General features: G+C 28.0%; 1 protein-coding gene across 2 annotated transcripts; it reads left to right on the plus strand.

The window, feature by feature from the left end:
- The first annotated feature begins 7,232 nt into the window (after positions 1 to 7,232).
- LOC123268522 (cytochrome c oxidase subunit 6B1-like) lies at positions 7,233 to 11,799 on the plus strand. 2 transcript variants are annotated; one of them, XM_044733678.1, is made up of 3 exons: positions 7,264 to 7,380; positions 9,456 to 9,560; positions 11,490 to 11,799. In XM_044733678.1, the coding sequence occupies exons 2-3, from the start codon at positions 9,475 to 9,477 to the stop codon at positions 11,656 to 11,658; spliced, it is 255 nt and encodes an 84-aa protein (XP_044589613.1). In that variant the 5' UTR covers positions 7,264 to 7,380; positions 9,456 to 9,474; the 3' UTR covers positions 11,659 to 11,799. The 2 variants fall into 2 exon arrangements, with proteins under 2 accessions (XP_044589612.1, XP_044589613.1); XM_044733677.1 differs by lacking the exons at positions 9,456 to 9,560; positions 11,490 to 11,799 and adding an exon at positions 7,936 to 9,143 and having other exon boundaries at positions 7,233 to 7,380.
- The last annotated feature ends 10,762 nt before the right edge of the window (positions 11,800 to 22,561 follow it).

The raw sequence follows: 22,561 nt of genomic DNA on the forward strand, positions 1-22,561 counted from the left end.
TTTTTTCTGGCGCAAATAATAATTTTTTTGTAAGGATAATTTGTTTTTTAACAAACTAAATTTAATGACAGTTTATTTAGATGTTAAATTGCGACTTTAGTGGTAAAATTAAAAATATAAGAGAAAACTAAAGCATTTATAGTTGTTTTGTTTAGCAAACTTGTATTATATTAATTAAAAGTTATGCAAAAAAGGGAAAAACAATATTATATATGGAAAAGTAAATTAGTATCTCCAGATTTTAAATTCCAATGGTTGATGGTATGAATGTTATATGTTATTTAGTTTTATAAATGTATGTGTATATTGTATAGAGTCGTTCATATAATCCCGTGTTCTCGTGGGATCGTTTACGGCTCTCTTACAATCAGTGGTGTGCACACTCAGCCTGGTACAGCCAGGTACCGAATGCCACAAGGTCACTTGTAAGCGCACAGAAAACGCCGCGAGATCGCTGCGCCTTCCATCGAGACAACAATGTAACCTCTAGTAACTATAACGTAACATATAACATTATAAGATGCACATACAAATCTGCATTCTGCAGATGCCCAAGACTATTATTTTTATCAATCATCAATCATACTACAAATTATTACGTAAACATTTTATCATTTTATTCAAATTGATTTTATATCATTTACAGTAACTCATTGAATAAATTTTGAGATTTATTTTTATTGGATGTTATTATAGTACTGAGTTCCTTAAAAAAATAAATACCACATATTTATAAACACCTGTGTTTAAATGGTACCAGAAAAATATGTTGACGTCATTTTACGACTGGTACGAGATGGTATTTCAAAAACATTTATGTTGAGAATTCGATAATCTTTAACTTCTAGTGATTGTTTTTAAAAAATTATTTTAGTATTTTATTTTAAATGAATAATTTTAATACTTAAAAGGGAAAAATGTTTTTCATTCCTCAGCGTTTTGTTTCCGATAAAATACTTTTATTTAGTTTATTTTAAATAATATTTATGAATTGTAACGACCAGTCAAGTATGTAATTATAGATAAGTCGTTAAAAGAATTATTATCGGTTATAGAAAAAAAAACAATTCAATAAATTCTTGGTAAAAATACAAATTTTTATAGAGATGTTATATAATTTGTCATTTTATATAAACAAACTAAAAAACTATGAATTTTTAATTGGAGTTTAAATAGTTATTTGATTATTGGGCGGTAAAAAATAATTTTAATTGCAGGCTGAAGATAATTGTCTAAATGATGGTGATGTAGTATTTTATTAGAATCTCTTTGAAATTTTTTAAGGTGACAATTTTTTTATATTATGAATCTATCACTTACTACTGATATTTAGTGTGCTAGAAATTTGAATTTAGCGCTAAGCGCGCGTCTTAATTTTAACCAATGAATCGTGTCCCATTTTTTGCAAGTTTAAAGTATTGGATAACTTAAAAACTTTCGTGTATTTTTATTTATAAGATAATTATTACAAATACTTACAGTAAAATTTCTGTAAGACTTCCTAAGTCTTACTTCGTAAGTCTTTTTTAATCTTTTTGTTGATTTTTAGAAACTGGAGAGAAAAATTTTACTGCAGTACTGGATGTTGTTAAGATAAATACCGATAGCAAGTATAGCTAATAGATGGCATAGCTTTGTATTAAGAAGAGTTGCATAAAATTTGTACCATATTTAAAGTTGAATTATTTTTATTAAAATTTAATTAGCTGAAATTTGAAAATTTTTAGAATTTGTTTATTGAAAAAAATTATTGAAAGAAAAAATTTGACCTGTATAAAATTTTTAAAATTCTGAGTGCAATTTTTTTACTTATAATTTTTATTTATTTTAAAAATCAAAAATTGTCTAATTGCAAATTTTAGTATCATATTTTTTTTTTTAATTCTGCAAATCGTTTATTTTAATTTTGTAAGTGACGTGATACTGAAATTAATAGACATTTGTCAATTTTATTTTTATTTTTATAACAACTCAATTATTATAAAGAAATCACAAAGAATTACAAGTGCAAATTTTTAATAAAACATTTTTTTTACAATTAATTTGTAATGAAAATATAAAAAATTGTTAGGTGTTCACTGAATTAAAATTTCATAAAGTATTTTATTATAGAGAAATTTTTGTATGTATTAGGGACATACTTCAGTGATGAATTGAAATTAATACTGATACAGTTTATGAAGAAGAAAATTAATACATTGGTACATCTTATAAAAATAGTAAAAAACGCATTATAATTTTTATAATAAATCTGTAAAGAGAAATATAAATAAAAAAAAAAATTACCTGACATTCAACAATTTTTGATTTTTTTTTTTCAATTAAATTGAAAGTAAAAAAATACTTAAAAAAATTGCACGTGTAATTTTTCAAATCTTATTGTGAACTTTTTTAACTTCCCGCTAAGAAAATCGAAGATTTTAAAAAATCGGGAAGTTATTGTTTTCACCCCGTTTTGCAAAAATCGAGTTTTCATCAGATCTCGACGTTTGAAGGTCACAGGAAGCTTCCCTGACTATCCCCGCGAGGTTGTCACGGCGTCTGTATGTATGTGTGTGTGTGTGAAAGTATGTGAACCGCTTATAACTTTTGAACGGCTTGACCGATTTCATCGCGGTTGGTGCCATTCGAAAGGGCTTGACCAAACTTAGATTTTGAAAACTATTTGGACCGATTCAGATCAATAGATTTTGAGAAATCTTCAAAAAACTGAAAAAAAAATTTTTTTCAAATGTGGTTTTTTTGGAATAACTTTTAAACGGCTTAATAGTTCAATTCCAAAAACTAATCAGCTCTTAACCTCAAAAAACCACGTCGATCGCCACCAGTCCGGTCAAAATCGGTTGATTCATTCGAGAGATATCGTGAACGAAAGAAAACCGAAAAAAGTGTTTTTTCGGAATAACTCCAAAATTCCTAGCGCGATCAATTCAAAATTTGAGATTCTCTGTGAGGCTTGAAAAACTGCGTCGAATGCTTCTAACCGCGTAAAAATCGGTTTATTCATTCAAAAGTTATTGTGGTTTAAAAATTCAAAAAATAGTGTCTTATCAAATCTCTATCAGACTTTTGAGCTCGAAGAGCTTTAAAGGATAGGAAAGCAATCTCTTTGAGCTCGGAGAGCTCAAAATAACCCATAAATAGTATTTTTGAGCTCGAAGAGCTCAAAAACGTCATTGGTGCAATTTTAAGCGCCTCAGTATGAAATTAGCGGGAAGTTGCAGGGATGGCCTTCAGGGTCAACCGTTTTCCTAATTTTTTTTGGATCGATTTATGTATTATTTTGAGCTCTCCGAGCTTGGAGAGATAGCTTTTCTATGCTTCTTCGAGCTCAAAAGTCTAAAAATTATACTATCTCATCAAAAACGATCCGAAAAGAAATGTTATGTGAACTTATGCAAAATTATGTAAAGTTATGTGAAGTTATGTGGAAAAAACACTTGAACGAATTGATTGAAATTATGTGAAATTATGTGAAATTATGTGAAATTATGTGAAGTTATGTGCAGAATACACTTTTCGGTTTTCTTTCGTTCATGATATCTCTTAAACGAACTGGCTGAAATTATGTGCAGGAAACACTTTTCGGTTTTCTTTCGTTCATGATTTCTCTTGAACGAATTGACTGAAATTATGTGAAATTATGTGAAGTTATGTGCAGAAAACACTTTTCGGTTTTCTTTCGTTTATGATATCTCTTTAACGAATTGACTGCACTGATAGAAGGATTTATTTGTATTAAATAATATTTGTTAATAGCTAACAAATCATTTATTAGAGACCATTTTTTAATGTTAAATAAATATTTCTTAGTATTCAAAATGATTTGTTTGTATTCAATAAATCTGATATTCATTTATTAAGTATTAATAAATCTTTTTAAATACTAAGAAATATTTGTTAAGGCCTAACAAATGGCTTCTAATAAATGATTTCTTAAATATTAACAAATCTTTTTAACTATAAACAAATCTATTAGTGTGAAGTTATGTGAAATTAAATTCTATGTCAAAAGTATAGAAAGACTATCTCTTTGAGCTTGGAGAGCTCAAAATAAGACATAAGTTGTTTTTTTGAGCTCGAAGAGCAATTATTAGTGCAATTTTAAGCGCCTAGGTGTGTAAGTGGCGGGAAGTTGCAGGGATGGCCTTCAGGGTCAACCGTTTGTCTAATTTTTTTTTTTGTAATAATTTTTTTAATAAAAAAAAGTATAAAAAAAGTTTGGAAAATCCAAAAGTGCACGCCTCATAACGCTCAATCATTTTTTAAGAAAAAAATTAATTGTATAATTAATTAAAAAAAAAAAATTATAATTAAGTAATTTCTTAGAGTATTTTTTATTTTTTTTTAAATATCAGCGCTCTTTTTTCTTGTCATATGCGCACGCAGTCTAAAAAAATCTAGCTTGATCAAGTGGCGCCAAAGTTTTCACGTGACAAATAAGAAAAGTTCGTTTGGCTTTGTACGGTTGTATCCGTGAATTTTAATAAAAATTCAATTAAAAAAAAAATACATAAGCTAGGCCACTGATATGAAATACGGACCCAGTTTATCGAATTCTTAAACTAATAAAAAAGGTCCGGTCTTGAAATATCAATTTGTTCGGGAGTAATCGTTGGTACATCCAAAATGGGGTGACATCCGGACATCCACGTAAAATTTTTTTCAAAACGTTTTTTTTTTTCAAAATAGCAACATGAAATGATTTTAGAAAGTAAAAGATGGTTTAATTTAAATGTTTTTCAGTGTACATCTACTTATATTATTGAATAAGTGTAATATGGTTGTGATAGAGGCATTTAAAGATCACAAAATTGCTTGATCTTGACGAGTCGAGTATAAAGCACAACCTCACGCGCTTCGCGCTATGAAGCGTGCAATTTTCTCGGTATATTTTAATAGTTGAATTTTTAAGCATTTTCTAGTACACTGATAGAAGGATTTATTTGTATTAAATAATATTTGTTAATAGTTAGCAAATCATTTATTAGAGACCACTTTTTAGTATTATATAAATATTTCTTAGTATTTAAAATGATTTGTTTGTATTTAATAAATCTGATATTCATTTATCAAATATTAATAAATTTTTTTAAATACTAAGAAATATTTGTTAAGGACTAAAAAATGGCTTCTAATAAATGATTTGTTAAATATTAACAAATATTTTTAACTATAAACAAATCCTTCTATCATTTTACCACTAATTGATTATTGCTCTGTTGTGCTCATCGACTCGACTACTGAAAATGATCTAAAACTTCAGCGAGCAATCAATTCTTCAATCAGATTTATTTTCAATCTCAGGAAGGATGAGCATATCAGTCCTTATCGCAAAGAGCTGGGGTGGCTTACAATCAAATATCGTAGATTGTACTATGCTGTTTGTTACTTGTACAAATTATTAGAAAATGGAAAACCGGAGTACATGCGAGATTTATTCGTTGAGGAAGCTGATGTTCGACGTTCAAACCGATTGGCTGCAAAAAAGCACACGTCCTTCGAGCTACCTCTTTTTACTACAAGCTATCTAGAGAAATCCTTTTTAGTGACTGTAATAAGACTACGGGAAGAACTTCCGCGCGAAATTGTAAATTCGAGTTCCTTGCAAGTCTTTAAAAATGAAGTTTTTAATTATTTATTAAATCTTGATAATTAAAATAGTGTCTAATAATGATAAATAACAAATTTGAGTCCAATACATTAAAAATAAAGGCTAAAGATTGAATATTAAAATAAAGATATAATAAGTGCAATTCATAGAATTATTATGTGAACTATTATAGAGTTATTATCTGATATGATAGCATAAAAATTTTTTGTTTAAACCCGTGTAAAAAAAATTCGTCTTAAAATTGTCGTTCGTTTAAGATCTTAAACGTGACACAAACCAAGACTATTTTAAGACTCTTTTAAGACGCCAAAAAAAAAAAATCCGAGAGCAGATTTTTGAAAATTTGCTTTTCGAATTTTTTGTGAAAATTAATTTTTAGACGATTTTACGACTTTCTAACCGCAATATTTTTGAGTAAGATGTTTTTAAATTGAATTTAAAATTGTTAAAAAATTATTATCTGACAATTTTAAGACTTTTTTAAGACGTTCTGTTTTAATGTTCCAGGGCTCTGTCGCTGTTTGCTCATTTCAAAATAGTCTCTAAATCTTTTTTTAAGATTTTTTTAAGACTAATTTAAAAATTATTTTAAGACTTAAATCTTAAAATAGTCTTAAAATCGTCTTGAAAAAATCTTAAAATAGTCTTAAAAAAATTATTAAAAAATTTTTAGGCTATTTTAAGATGATATCACAGTGACAGCTCCAGAAAATTATTATGGAACGTCTTTAAATTGTCTTAAAATTATCTTAAATTAGTCTTAAAAAAATCTTAAAAAAAAATTTAGACTATTTTAAGATGGGCTAACAGCGACAGAGCCCCGGAACATTAAAACGGAACGTCTTAAAAAAGTCTTAAAATTGTCAGATAATAATTTTAAATTCAATTTAAAAACATCTTACTCAAAAATATTGCGGTTAGAAAGTCGTAAAATCGTCTAAAAATTAATTTTCACAACAAATTCGAAAACCAAATTTTCAAAAATCTGCTCTCGGATTTTTTTTTTTTTGGCGTCTTAAAATAGTCTTGGTTTGTGTCACGTTTAAGATATTAAACGAACGACAATTTTAAGACAATTTTAAGACGATTTTTTTTTACACGGGAAACTTCCATTTTTTTTTTTTTTTTCATATAAATTTTTCAAATTGAATTTGATTATATTCAAATTTATACACATATTATTTAAACTAATTTTTATACATTACTAAGTATTCTATGTTATGTACTCGCAGAAATTTATTTTCATAGTACTTATTTTTTTTTGTAGAAATTGTATAACCATGAAACTGATTTTGCCATTTGGCTTGTGCCTTGGCATCAATAATAAATAAATCTAAATCTAAATCTAAATCTATCAGTGTAATAGAATGTCATATGGATGGTTATTTTATTGATGCCTCAACTAATTACAATAATAAACTATTGAAAAAATAATTAAAGTTTGATAAGAAACAGTCAATTTTGTGTTTAATTGATAATTTAAAAATAAAATAAAACTTTAATGAAGTCATTACAAACATAGTAAACTTTTAAATTCAAATATTGAACAAGACTTTAGTTCAAATTTCTCTGGAAGATTCGAATGGCGCGACGATCTTTATCCATCTACTTTCAGCTCCGTGGTAACAGCCACTGACTAGAGTATATTTATTTTTTTGCATCCGTAAACGATCCCCGTCCATGACGTAACGTAAGAAATTTTCAACCATCAAAACCAGAATAATTTTATAACAGTAGCCATTTTGTTTTCACCTAAAGTTAATTGGGTAAGTACCAACGATAATCCCTTTTTATTTATAAATAAACTATTCTAAAGGATAAATACAAACGTTTAGAATAACATTTGTTGAGGATTTATCAATATAATATACTTATAGTATGTGATAATGTTCATTTTTTACTGAAAATTTTTTACGCAGTATTCGCCTATTTTGTTCCATAGTATTAAATAAAAAAATTAATATTTATGACAATGGAATAAATTATGACGAATGATAACTTTAACTGATGCTTGATAAAAATTTTAAATTGTTTTTCAAAATTTATTTAATAAATAATGAAAAATAATTTTTAAAATTTTATTGACATATTGATTGTATTAATGTACCTATCTACTAACCTTGAACATTCAATTAAAAAAAAATAAAAATTATTTTTCGTTTATGCTCAAGGTTGAAAAAAATATATATAAGCTCGCTCAATTAAAAAAAAAAATCTCTTATTGTAATTATTAATAATAATAATTATAAAAAAATTCGATAGTGGCGTAGGGTATTGAAAGTAGGCTGTGTACTTATAGAAGGCAGTTTCTATCCTTGTAGGTAACCTGTCATCAGTTGAACTGGAGAGCAATCACGGGAGCACCAGTCAATCGAGGGTGATAAAGAAAGAGAGCGATTGATTGAGATAGTCTGAGATTGAAGTGTCAGTACTAATGGATTCAAGACGATATGACCGTGGCAGAAACAGTGATTCGCCTCCTGAGCCACCTTCGCCTCCCAGCTATAGCGCCCAGTCCAGGATAGCTAGTGAGTTACCCACACAAAGAAGTTATAAAGTTAATTCACGACAATCACCTTACACTGAGTACAGTAGTAAATCATCAAGATCAGCGCAGGAATTATCTGCTACGACTGGGCCGACTAGTACCACTACGACTACGACCTCGACGACACCGTCGTCTTCTTCGTCATCTTCCCACGAGAAACGCCGAAGACGTCACAAACGGTCACGCTCTAGTGACCGTTCACGTAAATACTCTCGACGGCGCAAGTCCAGGTCAGCCTCGCGGCCCAGATCCAGGTCACGTGGCCCCAGGTCGAAATCAAGAGGAGTTAAGTCTAGATCTCGCGAGCGCTATCGCCACAGTCGAAGTTGCAGTCGTAGCCCGAGTCAACGCAGTCGGACTTACAGTCGCAGTCGCAGTCGTAGTCGCAGCAGAAGCAGAAGCAATGGTCAGAATAATAAAATCCGTGATTCAGGAAGAGACTCCAGATACCGTGGCAACAGGCACTACCGTACGTCCTCGCACGACTCGGATTATATTCCTGATATCATTGATAAGCAGCAGCAGCAGCAGCAGCATCATCATCTTGGTTTTCCTCCGAGCCAGATTGTTCAGCCAATCATTCCTGTCCAGTCGAACGCTTTTAAGAATGACGGCAGCTTCATGGAGATGTTCAAGAAAATGCAGGAAAAAATGCAACCCGCTGCTGATAAGCCTGCTACTTCGTTACTCGAAGACAAACCTGTTGTCCCGCCGCCGTTGATGGTTGGAAAAAGACGCGGTGGAAGAATTCTTAAGACTGGGATGGTTGCTAAAGCTAAAACTGAACAGGTTGTCGAACAGCCTAAGGATGCTTGGTCGCTTTACATGGCAGAGGTTAAAAAATATCGCGAAGTTTGCTGCCAAGAGGAAGATAATACAAGACCTCTTGTAAAATAATTTTCTTCGGTTTTTTATTTAAGCATTTTCATTTAACATTAGTTTTATTATTTGATCATCTATTTGACGTATTTTTAGTTTTTATTTTTTTACCACTCAAAGTGCGTTTATTCTATTTTTTTTTTTTTTTTTTTTTTTTTTATCACTAGACTTTCTTAGTATGAAATTGAATGAATTAAAATTTAAAAATATTATTATTTTAATAAACAATAAGAGATAATTATTTTGATTGAGCGAAAGGTTATATATCTTTAAAAAAATTTTCAGTTGAAAAATAAATAAATAAATATTAATGTTTTTAAACAATTTATTGTTTGTCAATTAGAATTATTATTTTTTTTTTACTGGTGTTACTTTTATTAATAAATTTCATTTGTATGGATAATTATTAAACAGATAGATAAATACAGCTACAATGGCTTACGGTGGAATTCCAAAAGACATTGAGAATTACGTGTCAGCGCCCTACGATCCGCGATTCCCCAACACAAATCAAACTAGGTAAATATTTTAAATTATTTTATTTAAAAAAAAAAATTATTTGTTAATTAAGGATAGCCACTGTAAAGATTGAAAAAATAGGTGATTTTCGGGAATTTTTTGACTGGGGTAATAAAGGAATTTGGAGATCGGGTTTTTTTTTTTTGTTTTACAGCGTATACATTGAAGATTATTGTCCTAAATTTTGATTAAAAAATATGTTGTTGGTACAAAGTTATAAACATTTTTGTGGAGCATTAAAAAAATTCCCCCCCCCCCCCCAACGGTGTGATCTCTAACTCAAAAACGGATTATTTTTTATTTATTTATTTATTGAATTTAAATGCCAAGGCATAAAGCCAAATAGCAAAAAGTAAAAATACATAGAATTTTGTTTCACATAAGTAATAAAATTAAGATTAGAAATATTTGCTTAAGTATAAAAATTTTGTATTATTTATAAATAATATAATTGAAATTTGAAGTATAGCTTAAGTAAATATAAAAATTTAGTACATTCAGAAAAAGTAGCATGGTTACAATTTTAAATATCTTAATGTATACACATTTTTACACTAAACCAGTATTTCACAGTAATTTAAATAGAAATCTAGCTAATCTAAACTTGAAAGAAAATCGAATAGCTTCGATTTAAATGATTCTAAGCTAAGAGAATTTGGGATTTCGTTGTAATCTGCATTCGTGTGGTTTTCGTTGCTTATAGGCGATTTTGAGGATTTGGATTTTTAAAAAATGGCGACATATTAACAATTTTTCCATTTTTTTTCTCATTTTTTTGGATTTAAACAGCCCTAAAAAATGTTAAAAATCAAAATTTTCAAAATCCCCTATGTGCAACGATAGCTACTGAATAGACGAATACAGGTAAAAAGAAAAGTTGCAAATCGGTTCATATTTATGCAAATTACAGTTCCCACCAGTTAAAAAAAAGTATTTTCGAGAAAAACGTGTTTTTATCGGAGCGCCGCGCGTGCAATGGTCATTTGACACGCTGCCACAAAAATGACTATAACTTGAAAAATATTCAAAATTTTCATATGAAACTCTAGATACATATTTTTGAATGCATAAACTTTGATTTAAGGAGGAACACCACTGTGATGATTGAAAAAAAGAGGTGATTTTCGGGAATTTTTTTGACAGGGGAAAATAAAGGAATTTAGGGATCGGATTTTTTTTATTTTATTAACGGTACATTAATGATTTTTACTCTAAATTTTTATTAAAATATATTTAATTATTACAAAGTTATTAACAATTTCGTAGAGCACTAGGAAAAATTTCCCCCTTCATGGTCGGTTTGATAACTCAAAAACGGATCATCTCAAAATAAAAACGCAAATTGATTTTTAATCAGTAAGAATATCATTATCGTCACACGTACGGAATTTTGAAAATTTTTATTTTTAAAAAAATTAGCGACTGATTGAAAATTTTCTCACTATTCTTACTGTTTTTTTTTTTTTTTTTGTTTTAACCCGACTAAAAAAATATTTAAAATAAAAATTTTTTAAATTCCGTACATGCGGCAATAACTACATCTTTACTGATTAAAAAGTAATTTGCGTTTTTATTTTGAGATGATCCGTTTTTGAGTTATCGAACCGACCATGGGGGGAGAAATTTTTTCTATTGCTCTACGAGATTGTTAATTAATAACTTTGTAATAATTAAATATTTTTTAATAAAAATAAAGGGTAAAAATCATTAATGTACCCTTCATAAAATCAAAAAAATCCGATCCCCAAATTCCTTTATTTTCCCTGTCAAAAAAATTCCCGCAAATCACCTCTTTTTTTCGATCGTCACAGTGGTGGTCCCCCTTAATAAAAAAAATTTTTTTTTTTTCAAATTTCATAGTGGCTATCCCCTTAAATTAATTTTATATTTATACTAATATTTGTTTGTTTTTATTTTTTATTTAAATAGGAACTGCTACCAAAACTTTATTGATTATCACCGATGTAAAAAAGTGCGTGGCGAAGATTTTGAAGCTTGTAAATATTTCAAACGCATCTACACAATTATTTGCCCAAATGCGTGGATCGAAAAGTGGGAAGAACAAATTGCAGAAGGAAGATTTGCTGGGAAAATTTAATAAGTTATTGTTAAGCAAGTCGATAATTATATTAACTTATATTCTCAGTTAGTTAAACTGTACATGGCAGACATAAATTATGAAAACCACTGCTACTTGTAAATCAATAATTATTAAATAAAAATGAAAATAAAATTTAAATAATTCAGGTAATTAACCGTTTTATTTTGTTACTTAGTATCAAATAAATAATAATTTATTGCTGTGAAAATGAGCAGTTTAGTTTGTTGCACAATATTTAAGCCTAATATATTTTCGAAGTTATACTTAAGTTGTCGGTTAACTCAAACGATTATATTATAAATAAGTGGAGTGAATTGTAGGATTAAATATAAGAGATTGTTAAATTCTAGATAATTTAAATGATATCTCCGACTGTTATGTCTTGTTGACGCTTAGTCTTAGACAACTAGTGGCCTGTTTGCGGTACCGGATAATATAATAAGTTGTAAAGAAAATTATATACGGCGAATGAGAAGTGAAACAGCTCAACTTGTTTCGCAGGTGATTTTTTTTTGCTTTATTTAATGTAGGCGTTAACATAATAACCCAAATGTGAGTTGATATTTTCTAACAGAGAAAGCTTACTTTTATTATTTTATTATTCTAAATAATATTCGAGTATATCAACCGATATTTATAAAATTAAACATGACAAGGGTGTATTAATAAGCGGCCTAATAATAATTAAAAGGATTTAAATACCGGCGAACTCTCTGTTGGAGTAAAAAATTATCATAGAGAAATGCCATTACTGTTAACTGACAAGGGTGCGTCTGAGATAGTATAAATTAATTTCACGTTTCGCTACGCCCACAAATGTAACATCTTTAGACACTATAACTATGCTTCTATGTATATTAATATTATGCATAATTTTCATTGACAACATGTGATTAATCTAGTCAGAATAAATTTTAATAATAACAATGATTATCAACCTCAATAAAAATAATTCAATCAAAATTTTATAATCACAAAAAAAAATTAAATTAAATTAAAATAAGAAGAAATAAAAAAATTTATTTTTATTTTTTCTTCGATTGACGACGCGGTGGTCCAATTTTTATCATCAATCTCAATAAAAATAAATGAAAATTAATTTAGCAGATATTTGATCATTTTAAGAATTTTTTTAACAAATAAATTATGACAAAAAAAAAGTAGAAAAAAAAATTGACAGGTAGAAATTTAAAAAAATAAAAAATGCAATTTTTTAAAAATAATTTTTTTGGAAAAAATCTATTTGTTAAAAAAAATTAAAAAATGGTCAAATGACTGATAACTTTAATGTCATTAAAAATAATTCAATCAAAATTTTGTAATCACAAAAAAAAAAACTAAATTAAATTAAAATAAGAAGAAATAATAAAAAAATTAATTTTATTTCTCCTTCGATTGACGATGCGGTGGTCCAATTTTCATATTATGCATAATTTTCATTGTGTGATTAATCTAGTCAGAATAAATTGTAATAATAACAATGATTATCGATCTCACTAAAAATAAATGAAAATTAATTTAGCAGATATTTCATAATTTTAAGAATTTTTTTAACAAATAAATTATGACAAAAAAAAAGGTAGAAAAAAAATTGACAGGTAGAAATTTAAAAAAATAAAAAATGCAATTTTTTAAAAATAATTTTTTTGGAAAAAATCTATTTGTTAAAAAAAAATTAAAAAATGATCAAGTAACTGCTAACTTTAATGCCATTAAAAATAATTCAATCAAAATTTTATAATCACAAAAAAAATAAGAAATAAAAAAATTTATTTTATTTCTTCTTCAATTGATGACGCGGTGATCCAATTTTTATATTATGCATAATTTTCATTGTGTGATTAATCTAGTCAGAATAAATTGTAATAATAACAATGATTATCAATCTCAATAAAAATAATTCAATCAAATTCATAATCACAAAAAAAAATTAAATTAAATTAAAACAAGAAGAAATAAAACAATTAATTTTATTTCTTCTTCGATTGACGACGCGGTGGTCCAATTTTTAATTCAAAGTTATAAATCATTAAGAGACACGAACGCGAAAAGATTTCGGAGGATGCGTTAAGTTTATAAATGCGTATTAATGGGCTAACGAACACCGGCGAGGAAGGAATAAAGAAGAGATATCATAAGAAATAAAAGATCGGTTAGAAATGTGCTCTTATGTTTAAGTGTAAGTGTAAATGTATTTGTATTTAAATTTGCGGCTGCGGTTGCTGATGCCGATGCTGGAGCTAAGCGCAAAAGCTGTGCAGTGTCACGTACACATCGTTATTATCAGTCAGGTTGGTTGAATCGTCGTAACAGACAGAAAAGCAAACCACCTGTCCCACTACTTTATTTCTCAGCTTACACGTTCATACATCTCTCGTATTTATATATATACATGTATAAAATAACTCCTCTATACCGTGTAGTACATACAGAAGCGGTCTTGTAGACACACAGCACACCAAGTGTACGAGGAACGGAGACCACGTCAAGAAACGAGTAAATCGCAGTTCAGTACCCCGTGCACACTCAACCTGATAGGACCGTTTGACAATCTGTCACTATCATTAAATATATATTTTTTATTTCTTCTTTTATTTCTTCCGAGCGCTTTTTTCTGCGGATCCCCGTTCTTTCCGCGAGTCTCTTCTCCTTCTTTATTTAATACTGAGATTTTATTTTATTTTAGCCACCACAGAGCGCTAATTATTTAAATCTAACAAACACTATTTATAAATGATAAATATCGTGCAAAATTAATGTTGAGATATTAATAGATATTTTAATTTAAATTTAGTATTATCAGTTAGTTTCACCTGATTTGATACAATGTCACGGGTGAGCATGCGCAGTTATTTAATATAGTTCTTAATAATAACGGTAAAATGTATCAGACTTGATACTTACACCAGCAGCTTCTCTTGATTTTATTTTCGCGATAAATTATTTGGTGAAAGTTTTTTTTATTGTTTGTGGTATTTTTCTCGGTGGTGAAAAGTTCAAGTACGGTTCAATTACCGTCAAAGTTATAGTCAAAAAATTAATTAAAAAAACTAAAGCAAATAAACTGTTTTAAGTGAGGAAGATCCGGTGCGTATGATATGGGATCTATTAGAGGCAAGAATTTACTTTAATTTATTATTTTATTTACTGCAATAGTCGATTTATTCTATGATAATATATTGAGTTACGTGTTGTATTTAATTACGATAAATTAAACGTGATATATCATAGATCTATTGCCTATTTTTTTTTTTTGTAATGTTTCTATTATATCTACTCTTTTTTTCGGCTTATTAACATTGTATCCTCATTAATTTACTATCGAAGATCGAACGTACACGCGGTATAGAAATATCCAGATACGTATTTTACAACATCGATAATTAATTCCTTCCATTGAACTATAATCATAGTTTCAGATAAGCTATCTCTAAAATATTTAAAAGTGTCTCTTTCGATTAAGAGTAGCCAATATTTGCGATTAAACAACTAATTTATTATAGTCTGTTGTTTATCAATCAGCCTTTTTATTGCTTCATTAATTACCGAGGGTTTGCAATAAATAAGATAATAAATAATAAAAAAAACAAACGGTGAAAATACATGAATAGAAGCTAAAATATATTAACTGAAGATATTTGTTAATATTTAACAAATCATTTATTAGAGACCAATTTTTAGTCCTTAACAAATATTTCTCACTATTTAAAAAGATTGATTAATATTTAATATAACAAACAAATCATTTTAAATACTAAGAAACATTTGTTTAATACTAAAAAGTCGTCTCTAATAAATGATTTGTTAACAATTAACAAATATTTTTTGATACAAATAAATTCTTCTATCAGTGTATTAAAAATATCCGGCTAAATTTATATTCTATCGGTACAATCATAATCTTAATAATAATAATCATCTTCATCATCATTTTCATCCCTACTCATGCAATAAGGCGATTAATTAAAGAAGGTATCTCGGCCTTCAGTTTTACGTGTACAGAGATTATCTTAGATGCACTTGATACCTGGTAACTCGGTATATGCTACAGAACTGAGAGTTCCCGATCTTTTCCAGGCTCTAATGAGTAGTTGCTATTTTTTACACCCGTTTTCCTTTTATTTTCCAGTGTAATTTAAATATTGTGCAAGTACATAAATAGATTTAAATATTTGCGGTTTTAATATTATTTAGTTCTATTTATTGATGCTATTTAACGATTTTTAAATGTTTATTAACGATGGAAAGCCTCCGTAGTGTTATCTGAAAGTGAAAGCGGTGATATAAAAATTCTATACAAGGATTACGAGCGAGAGAATAATAAATTATTTAAAAATTTTAATAACTAATTGCGAGTATTATACCTAATTAAGTGGTATGAATATGAATTAAATTATAATTAAACATCTATTGAGCGTAATCAAACATTTATACTCATTGCGTTTACTGACTAATAACTTGTAATTTATGTTTATATATGTTCAGTATTACGTTAATGTGTGTTTACAGTAAAAAGAAGCATGCGGATATTTTTTAATAAATTAAAAAAAAAATTAGATAGCTTTTCTAGTTAGATTTTATTTAATTTCTAAGTTTTAAAGTTTTATTTTAAAATGTTATCTGTCGACTTTGATCCTAAGTCCGCATTCTTTACTGCCAAACGGTTTTGCTGGTGTGTACTTAATTACTTACGAATATTAAAATTTTGTCATGATTATTTTACAACACGTGTGTACAGACACACATTTACAGGGCGAGTATCTGTGTTCATTAATGCGTGTATGTCGACAGAGAAGTTTTTAAAAAAGTAACGGTACTAAAAAAATTACCATTTTTTTAATCGGAAGAAATCTATTAGAATCTATCGATTAAATTACCTGGAATATCGAAATTCTAACATTATTAAAGATTTTTTTATCTTTATTATTATTGGTACTACTTTTTATTGGGATATATTGCAAGTGAAGATAATAACATTAAATAATGAGAAAGATTGAAAAGTAAAAAAAAAAAAAATAACCAAAAGTGCGGTAAAGTGGATTTAGTGCATTCGTTAACGATCTCGAGATCTTAGCAGGTGTCGTGAATACTCAAGTGCATGTCTGAGTTAAATAGATTGAAAACCAGTTCCTCCCTACGAACACTTTTTGTAATCTTCCATAAGATCACGAGTAATTCACGTATGATTTTCATAAAGCTTTTATTAAATTTTTTTGGACTTATATGATTGATATTTTCATATTAAATAAATTTTTTACTCACTGAAAGATCAAAGTCCAGAGTATGTAATTAATAATTATTTCAATATTCACTGTATCATTTAGATTATATTAATATTGATAAAAAATTAATAGAAAATTAATTTCAGTATTTTATTTTATCCTTAACGGTCCTTATTATTTATCAAGAGATGATTGAGCTCAATGCAATCTCTGCTGAGAAATTGCCAATAATTGTTTTTTTTATCACTTTGTCGGTTTTTAAACTATTACGATAAATATTGAAAGTGTTCTTTGGTAATTAAATTTTATTTAGTCGGTCGGCAATAACAATAAAAATAAAAATCAAATTAATATTAACTAGAAACCTGCACTATTAGACTGCTGAGAATTACGAATTATGAATAAAAAAAAACTTTAGATTAATGATTTTTCATTACAATTAAATTAACATAATTTGAATATTTTTTTAATAAATTTTAAAAATAGTTTTACTGACAGAATTAATTAACAATAATTTAATAAAAAAAAGTGACGGAGTAAATTTATAAAATGAACAACATATTAAAAACTTCTCCAAAAACTTTACATAAAAAATTAAATTATAGAAATTTTTTTTTAAATAAAAATATCCCTGTCACAAAATTTTTTTTAATTATATACTGATGAAACAATTAACTTGATTCAATAGAGAAATTCTTAAACCAAAAACTTAATTTTTAAGAATTTGAATATCTTGAATCAAGTAGAAAATTTTTAAATTGAGTAAAATTTACTTAAATCAAGAATTTTTCCACTTAATTTAAGATTATTAAATTCTTCAATATTATGTTCTTGCTCAAGAATTTTTCTTTTAAATAAAATGAATTTTTCATCAGTATACGGATTAATATTTGACCTATAACTTAATTTAGATGTACAAAACAAAATAAATAAATAAAAAAATTTAATCAAGTGCGAAATTTTAATCTATTTATAACTATTCCAAAAATTTATCAAAATAAATTAACTATCGCTGAAAAATCATATAAAACCTTAAATATCACTATATTTAATCAAAAAAACTAATTTCATCATAATAAATACGTCGGAGAAAAAATTTTCCTAGTTTTCTAATCTATATTATTAAGAGAATAAGCGAAATTTTGTGGCTAGGACAGTCATATGATAAAATCGGTTTTTTAAGTGAAATTTAATGTCATTGCAAAAGTCTTGACTTGAATTTGTGCCTTTTCAAAGTTTCATTTCATTCTCACCGATAGCCAATATATGATGATAAGTATTTAGGCTGCATTCGAAAATGCTCTATCTCTAGATACATAATTAAGAAATGACCTTGTATCTTGTGAACTATTGACAATTTTAAAGATATAAGCTCATCCCGATGTTACACTCATCGAGACCTTTCATTTAAGTACCCACATCAATTTTTCATATATTTATATATATTATATATATATGTATATATGAAAAATATGTCAAAATGCATGTGGGTACTCAAATTAAAGCTCTTGATGAGTGTAACATCAGGATGAGCTTATATCTTTAAAAACGTCAATAGTTAAGAAAGTACAGTGCAATTTAACGAATATCTTGTGAACTATTGAAATTTTTAAAGATATAAGCTCACCCCGACATTACATTCATCGAGACCTTTCATTTAAGTACCCACATCAATTTTTCATATATTTATATATGTTATATATATATGTATATACGAAAAATATATCAAAATGCATGTGGGTACTCAAATGAAAGCTCTTGATGAGTGTAACATCAGGATGAGCTTATATCTTTAAAAACGTCAATAGTTAAAAAAGTACAGTGCAATATAACAAAAGCAAAATTTTATTTTTTTATAGTTCACAAATTACGGCAGTCACATTAATGACTGTAAGGTTGCTAGTATAGATGATTGCTCGTTAAAAATATAAAAAATCACTTTCAAAAAGCATAAACGCATAAAAATTGATATGTTGAAAGATAAAATTTTTTCTCCATTCATAATTTAATTTATTTACTTATCTATTGAGTGAAATAAACAACAATTGCTGATTGAATGAACAAGTAATGCATGATAACGAGAGAGTTGCATGACATGCGTAACTAAAGTGTGAAAGCGGCTTGTCATAAACCCCCGGGGGTCAGTGTATAAAATAAACGTACATGCCCGGAGAGAAAAGTGTATGTCCATGGCCGTGGTTCGCGAATAGAAGTAAATGCGAGGTGTTGCTAATCGAGCGGGTTAAACGAGTGCTACCAACGTCCTCACGTCCGCCCACAATAACCATCGCTTAATCGCCGCCATCCCGACTGCGAGATATTCCTGATCCCTCGGGGCGTTTACTCAAATGCCGGATTAAGTCGTTGCAAAGCTATAATTTGAGATGATCATCAGCCAGAAAGGACCCGGGTCTCTGCTCATCATGTCCCCGGTTACAACCCCAGTCGCGACCCCCGATCGTTATTAGGTCATTAGCCGCTGGCTAAATATTTTTGCATGTCCTTTCTTATCTTCAATTACAGTAATTACATTATACACACACTGATAGAAGGATTTGTTTATAGTTAAAAATATTTGTTAATATTTAACAAATGATTTATTAGAGACCACTTTTTAGTCCTTAACAAATATTTCTTAGTATTTAAAAAGATTTATTAATATTTAATAAATGAATATCTGATTTATTAAATACAAACAAATCATTTTAAATACTAAGAAATATTTGTTTGATACTAAAAAATGGTCTCTAATAAATGATTTGTTAACTATTAACAAATATTTTTTTAATACAAATAAATCCTTCTATCAGTGCAGTAAAAAATTTTGCGTCAAAAATTTTTATGTTAAATATTTAACACTTTTTTGTGTTTGATTTAACAGAATAAATGTTAAATTTATACATAAAAGTGTTAAACATTTAACACAAAAATTTTTAAAATTAATTTTTTTTAACGCAATGACGCAAAATTTTTTATTGCGTAACACTAGTGACCATGATAACTCAGCTTTGAGTAATAATTCAATTTTAATTAATGAAAAATGATTCACACTAGACTGAATTTTATTTAATGAATAAAACGGGTGATATATGAGAAAAATGTTGAAAAAAAAAAAAAAAAAAAAATTGAACCGGTTTTGTAAGGAAGTTACTTTGCGGATTTTTCGTAAGTCCGAAGATTACTGGAATCTCGTGTGCACTAACCGAGGAAATAAACTGGTAAATAAGTATGTAGTATTTATATATATATATACAACATATATGTTGTGATTATGGGTATGGCAATAGCAATAGATACGTAGTTATGAACTTGATTTCAGTTAGAGTCTTAGTATAAGCTCAGTCTCGACCATTCATAGAAAATATATTGTGGCAATGTGAGAACCTCCTACGAGCCGTGTAGCCATCTAGATGTGATTTGTACCACCTATTTTAATTAATTGACGATGATGTCTGGATTTGTTGTACGGTTGAGCATTACTGACCAGATCGTCGGTTCGATAACACCCACGATATTATCGTACTTGGAACTATAATAAAAGATTAAAATAACAAGTACACGTGTTTTTAGTGCGTACGTGTAAGTGTAAGCTATAAGTATCAGTATCAAATGAGAATGTGAATCTCGAAATATATAGAGGAAGTTCACCTTAACCATTAACCATTTTGTAGCTTTGGTTGTAGTTGTTGTTGTGAGAATTGATTATTCGGACTGGAGACTAATTTTATCTGCGGCTCAAATGGGTTTTCGGTGCAATAAGAAATTCGGGTCAGAGCCAACCCGAATAGAATGAAATGCTACCATCGAATTAAATGAACAACTAAACTGGATTTGTAATATAAAAAACGAGGGAACAACACGAAATATATATATGTATATGTCGGTTCAAAAGAAATGAAGGCGTAATATGTTGGCGCCGATGTTTATGTTTTACGGTGTTTGTATGAATAATATATGTGTATGTATATCGTTTTAGAGTTCTAGGAATTAACCATCAGAGCAAAGGCTATCTGGATGAATAAAATACAAGTACTAGTGTATATACATATATGTAATGAAATAAATTTATAACTGTTATAGGCAATAAGTGAAGTTGTTTAGTATGTTAGATTTCATTCATTTATTATAATCTTTCGTTTGATGGTGAGTAATCTTACCGATAGTTTACACGTCTGAAAATCTTTTCAAGTAATAAGTTTGTTTATTTATTTTGATATTTTATTAAAGTTTGTTTTGTTTATCTTGGACAGTCGGGTGACCTATTTTAAAATACAGTGACTGATTATTTTATTTTTTAAAAAAAATTTTTACGTTTTAAATTGAAGAAAAATTTTATTTATTTATTTATTGACAATAATGTGCAAAAAAATTTTATAAATTAAAAAAAACTAGCAACTTTGCAGTCACTATGTGACTGCCGTGACTTTTGGGAACTATAAAAAATTAAAATTTTACTTTATTAAATAATGACTTTTGTTAAATTGCACTATATTTTATTAAGCATTGACGTTTTTAAAGATATGAGCTCATCCCGATGTTACACTCATTAAGAACTTTCATTTGAGTACCCACATGCATTTTGATATATTTTTCATATATACATATATATAATATAGAAAAATATATAAAATATATGAAAAATTGATGTGGGTACTCAAAGAAAAGGTCTCGATGAGTGTAATGTCGGGGTGAGCTTATATCTTTAAAAATGTCAATAGTTCACAAGATATTCGTTAAATTGCACTGTAATTTCTTAACTACTGACGTTTTTAAAGATATAAGCTCATCCCGATGTTACACTCATCAAGAGCTTTCATTTGAGTACCAACATGCATTTTGATATATTTTTCATATATACATATATATAAATATATAAAATATATGAAAAATTGATGTGGGTACTCAAATGAAAGCTTTTGATGATTGTAACATCGAAATGAGCTTATATCCTTAAAAATATCAATAGTTAAAGAATGAGATTGTATCTCGTCAAATAATGATATTTTAAAAGATATAAGCTCATCTCGATGTTACACTCGTCAAGAGCTTTCATTTGAGTACCCACATGCATTTTGATATATTTTTCATTATAAATATATATAACATATAAATATATGAAAAATTGGTGTGGGTACTTAAATGAAAGGTCTCGATAAATGTAATGTCAGGGTGAGCTTATATCTTTAAAAATGTCAATATTTCACAAGATACTAGGTCATTTTTTAATTATGTATCTAGAGATAGAGCATTTTCGAATGCAGCCCAAATACTTATCATCATAAATTGGCTATCGGTGAGAATAATATGAAACCTTGAAAAGTCACAAATTCAAGTTAAGACCTTTGCAATGACACTAAATTTCACTAAAAAAAACTGATTTTATCAACTGACTGATCTAGACGCAAAATTTTTCTTATTTTCTTAATAATGTAGATAATTTAAAAATTTATGGCAAAAATAAAAAATTTTTAATTTTGTATAATATAGAAGAAAAAGAGTTCAAGCTTAGTTTAGTTGGGTTTGGTTTAATGATCTCTGAGAAATGTTTAAAAATAAATAAAAACCTAAGCAATAATGTACTCAGAGGGTATTTGATAAACATTTGTTGCAGCTAATTCGTCGATAAATATTCTTTATACAAAATAAGTAAAAAAAAGGGGGTATTGGTGATCGCTAAT

This window comes from Cotesia glomerata, linkage group LG7, assembly GCF_020080835.1.
Source record: "Cotesia glomerata isolate CgM1 linkage group LG7, MPM_Cglom_v2.3, whole genome shotgun sequence".
NCBI lineage: Eukaryota > Metazoa > Arthropoda > Insecta > Hymenoptera > Braconidae > Cotesia > Cotesia glomerata.

Bases quoted from the DNA above. Each gene is read 5' to 3' on its own strand.
- LOC123268522 (XM_044733677.1), top strand. From the start codon at position 8,049: ATGGATTCAAGACGATATGACCGTGGCAGAAACAGTGATTCGCCTCCT.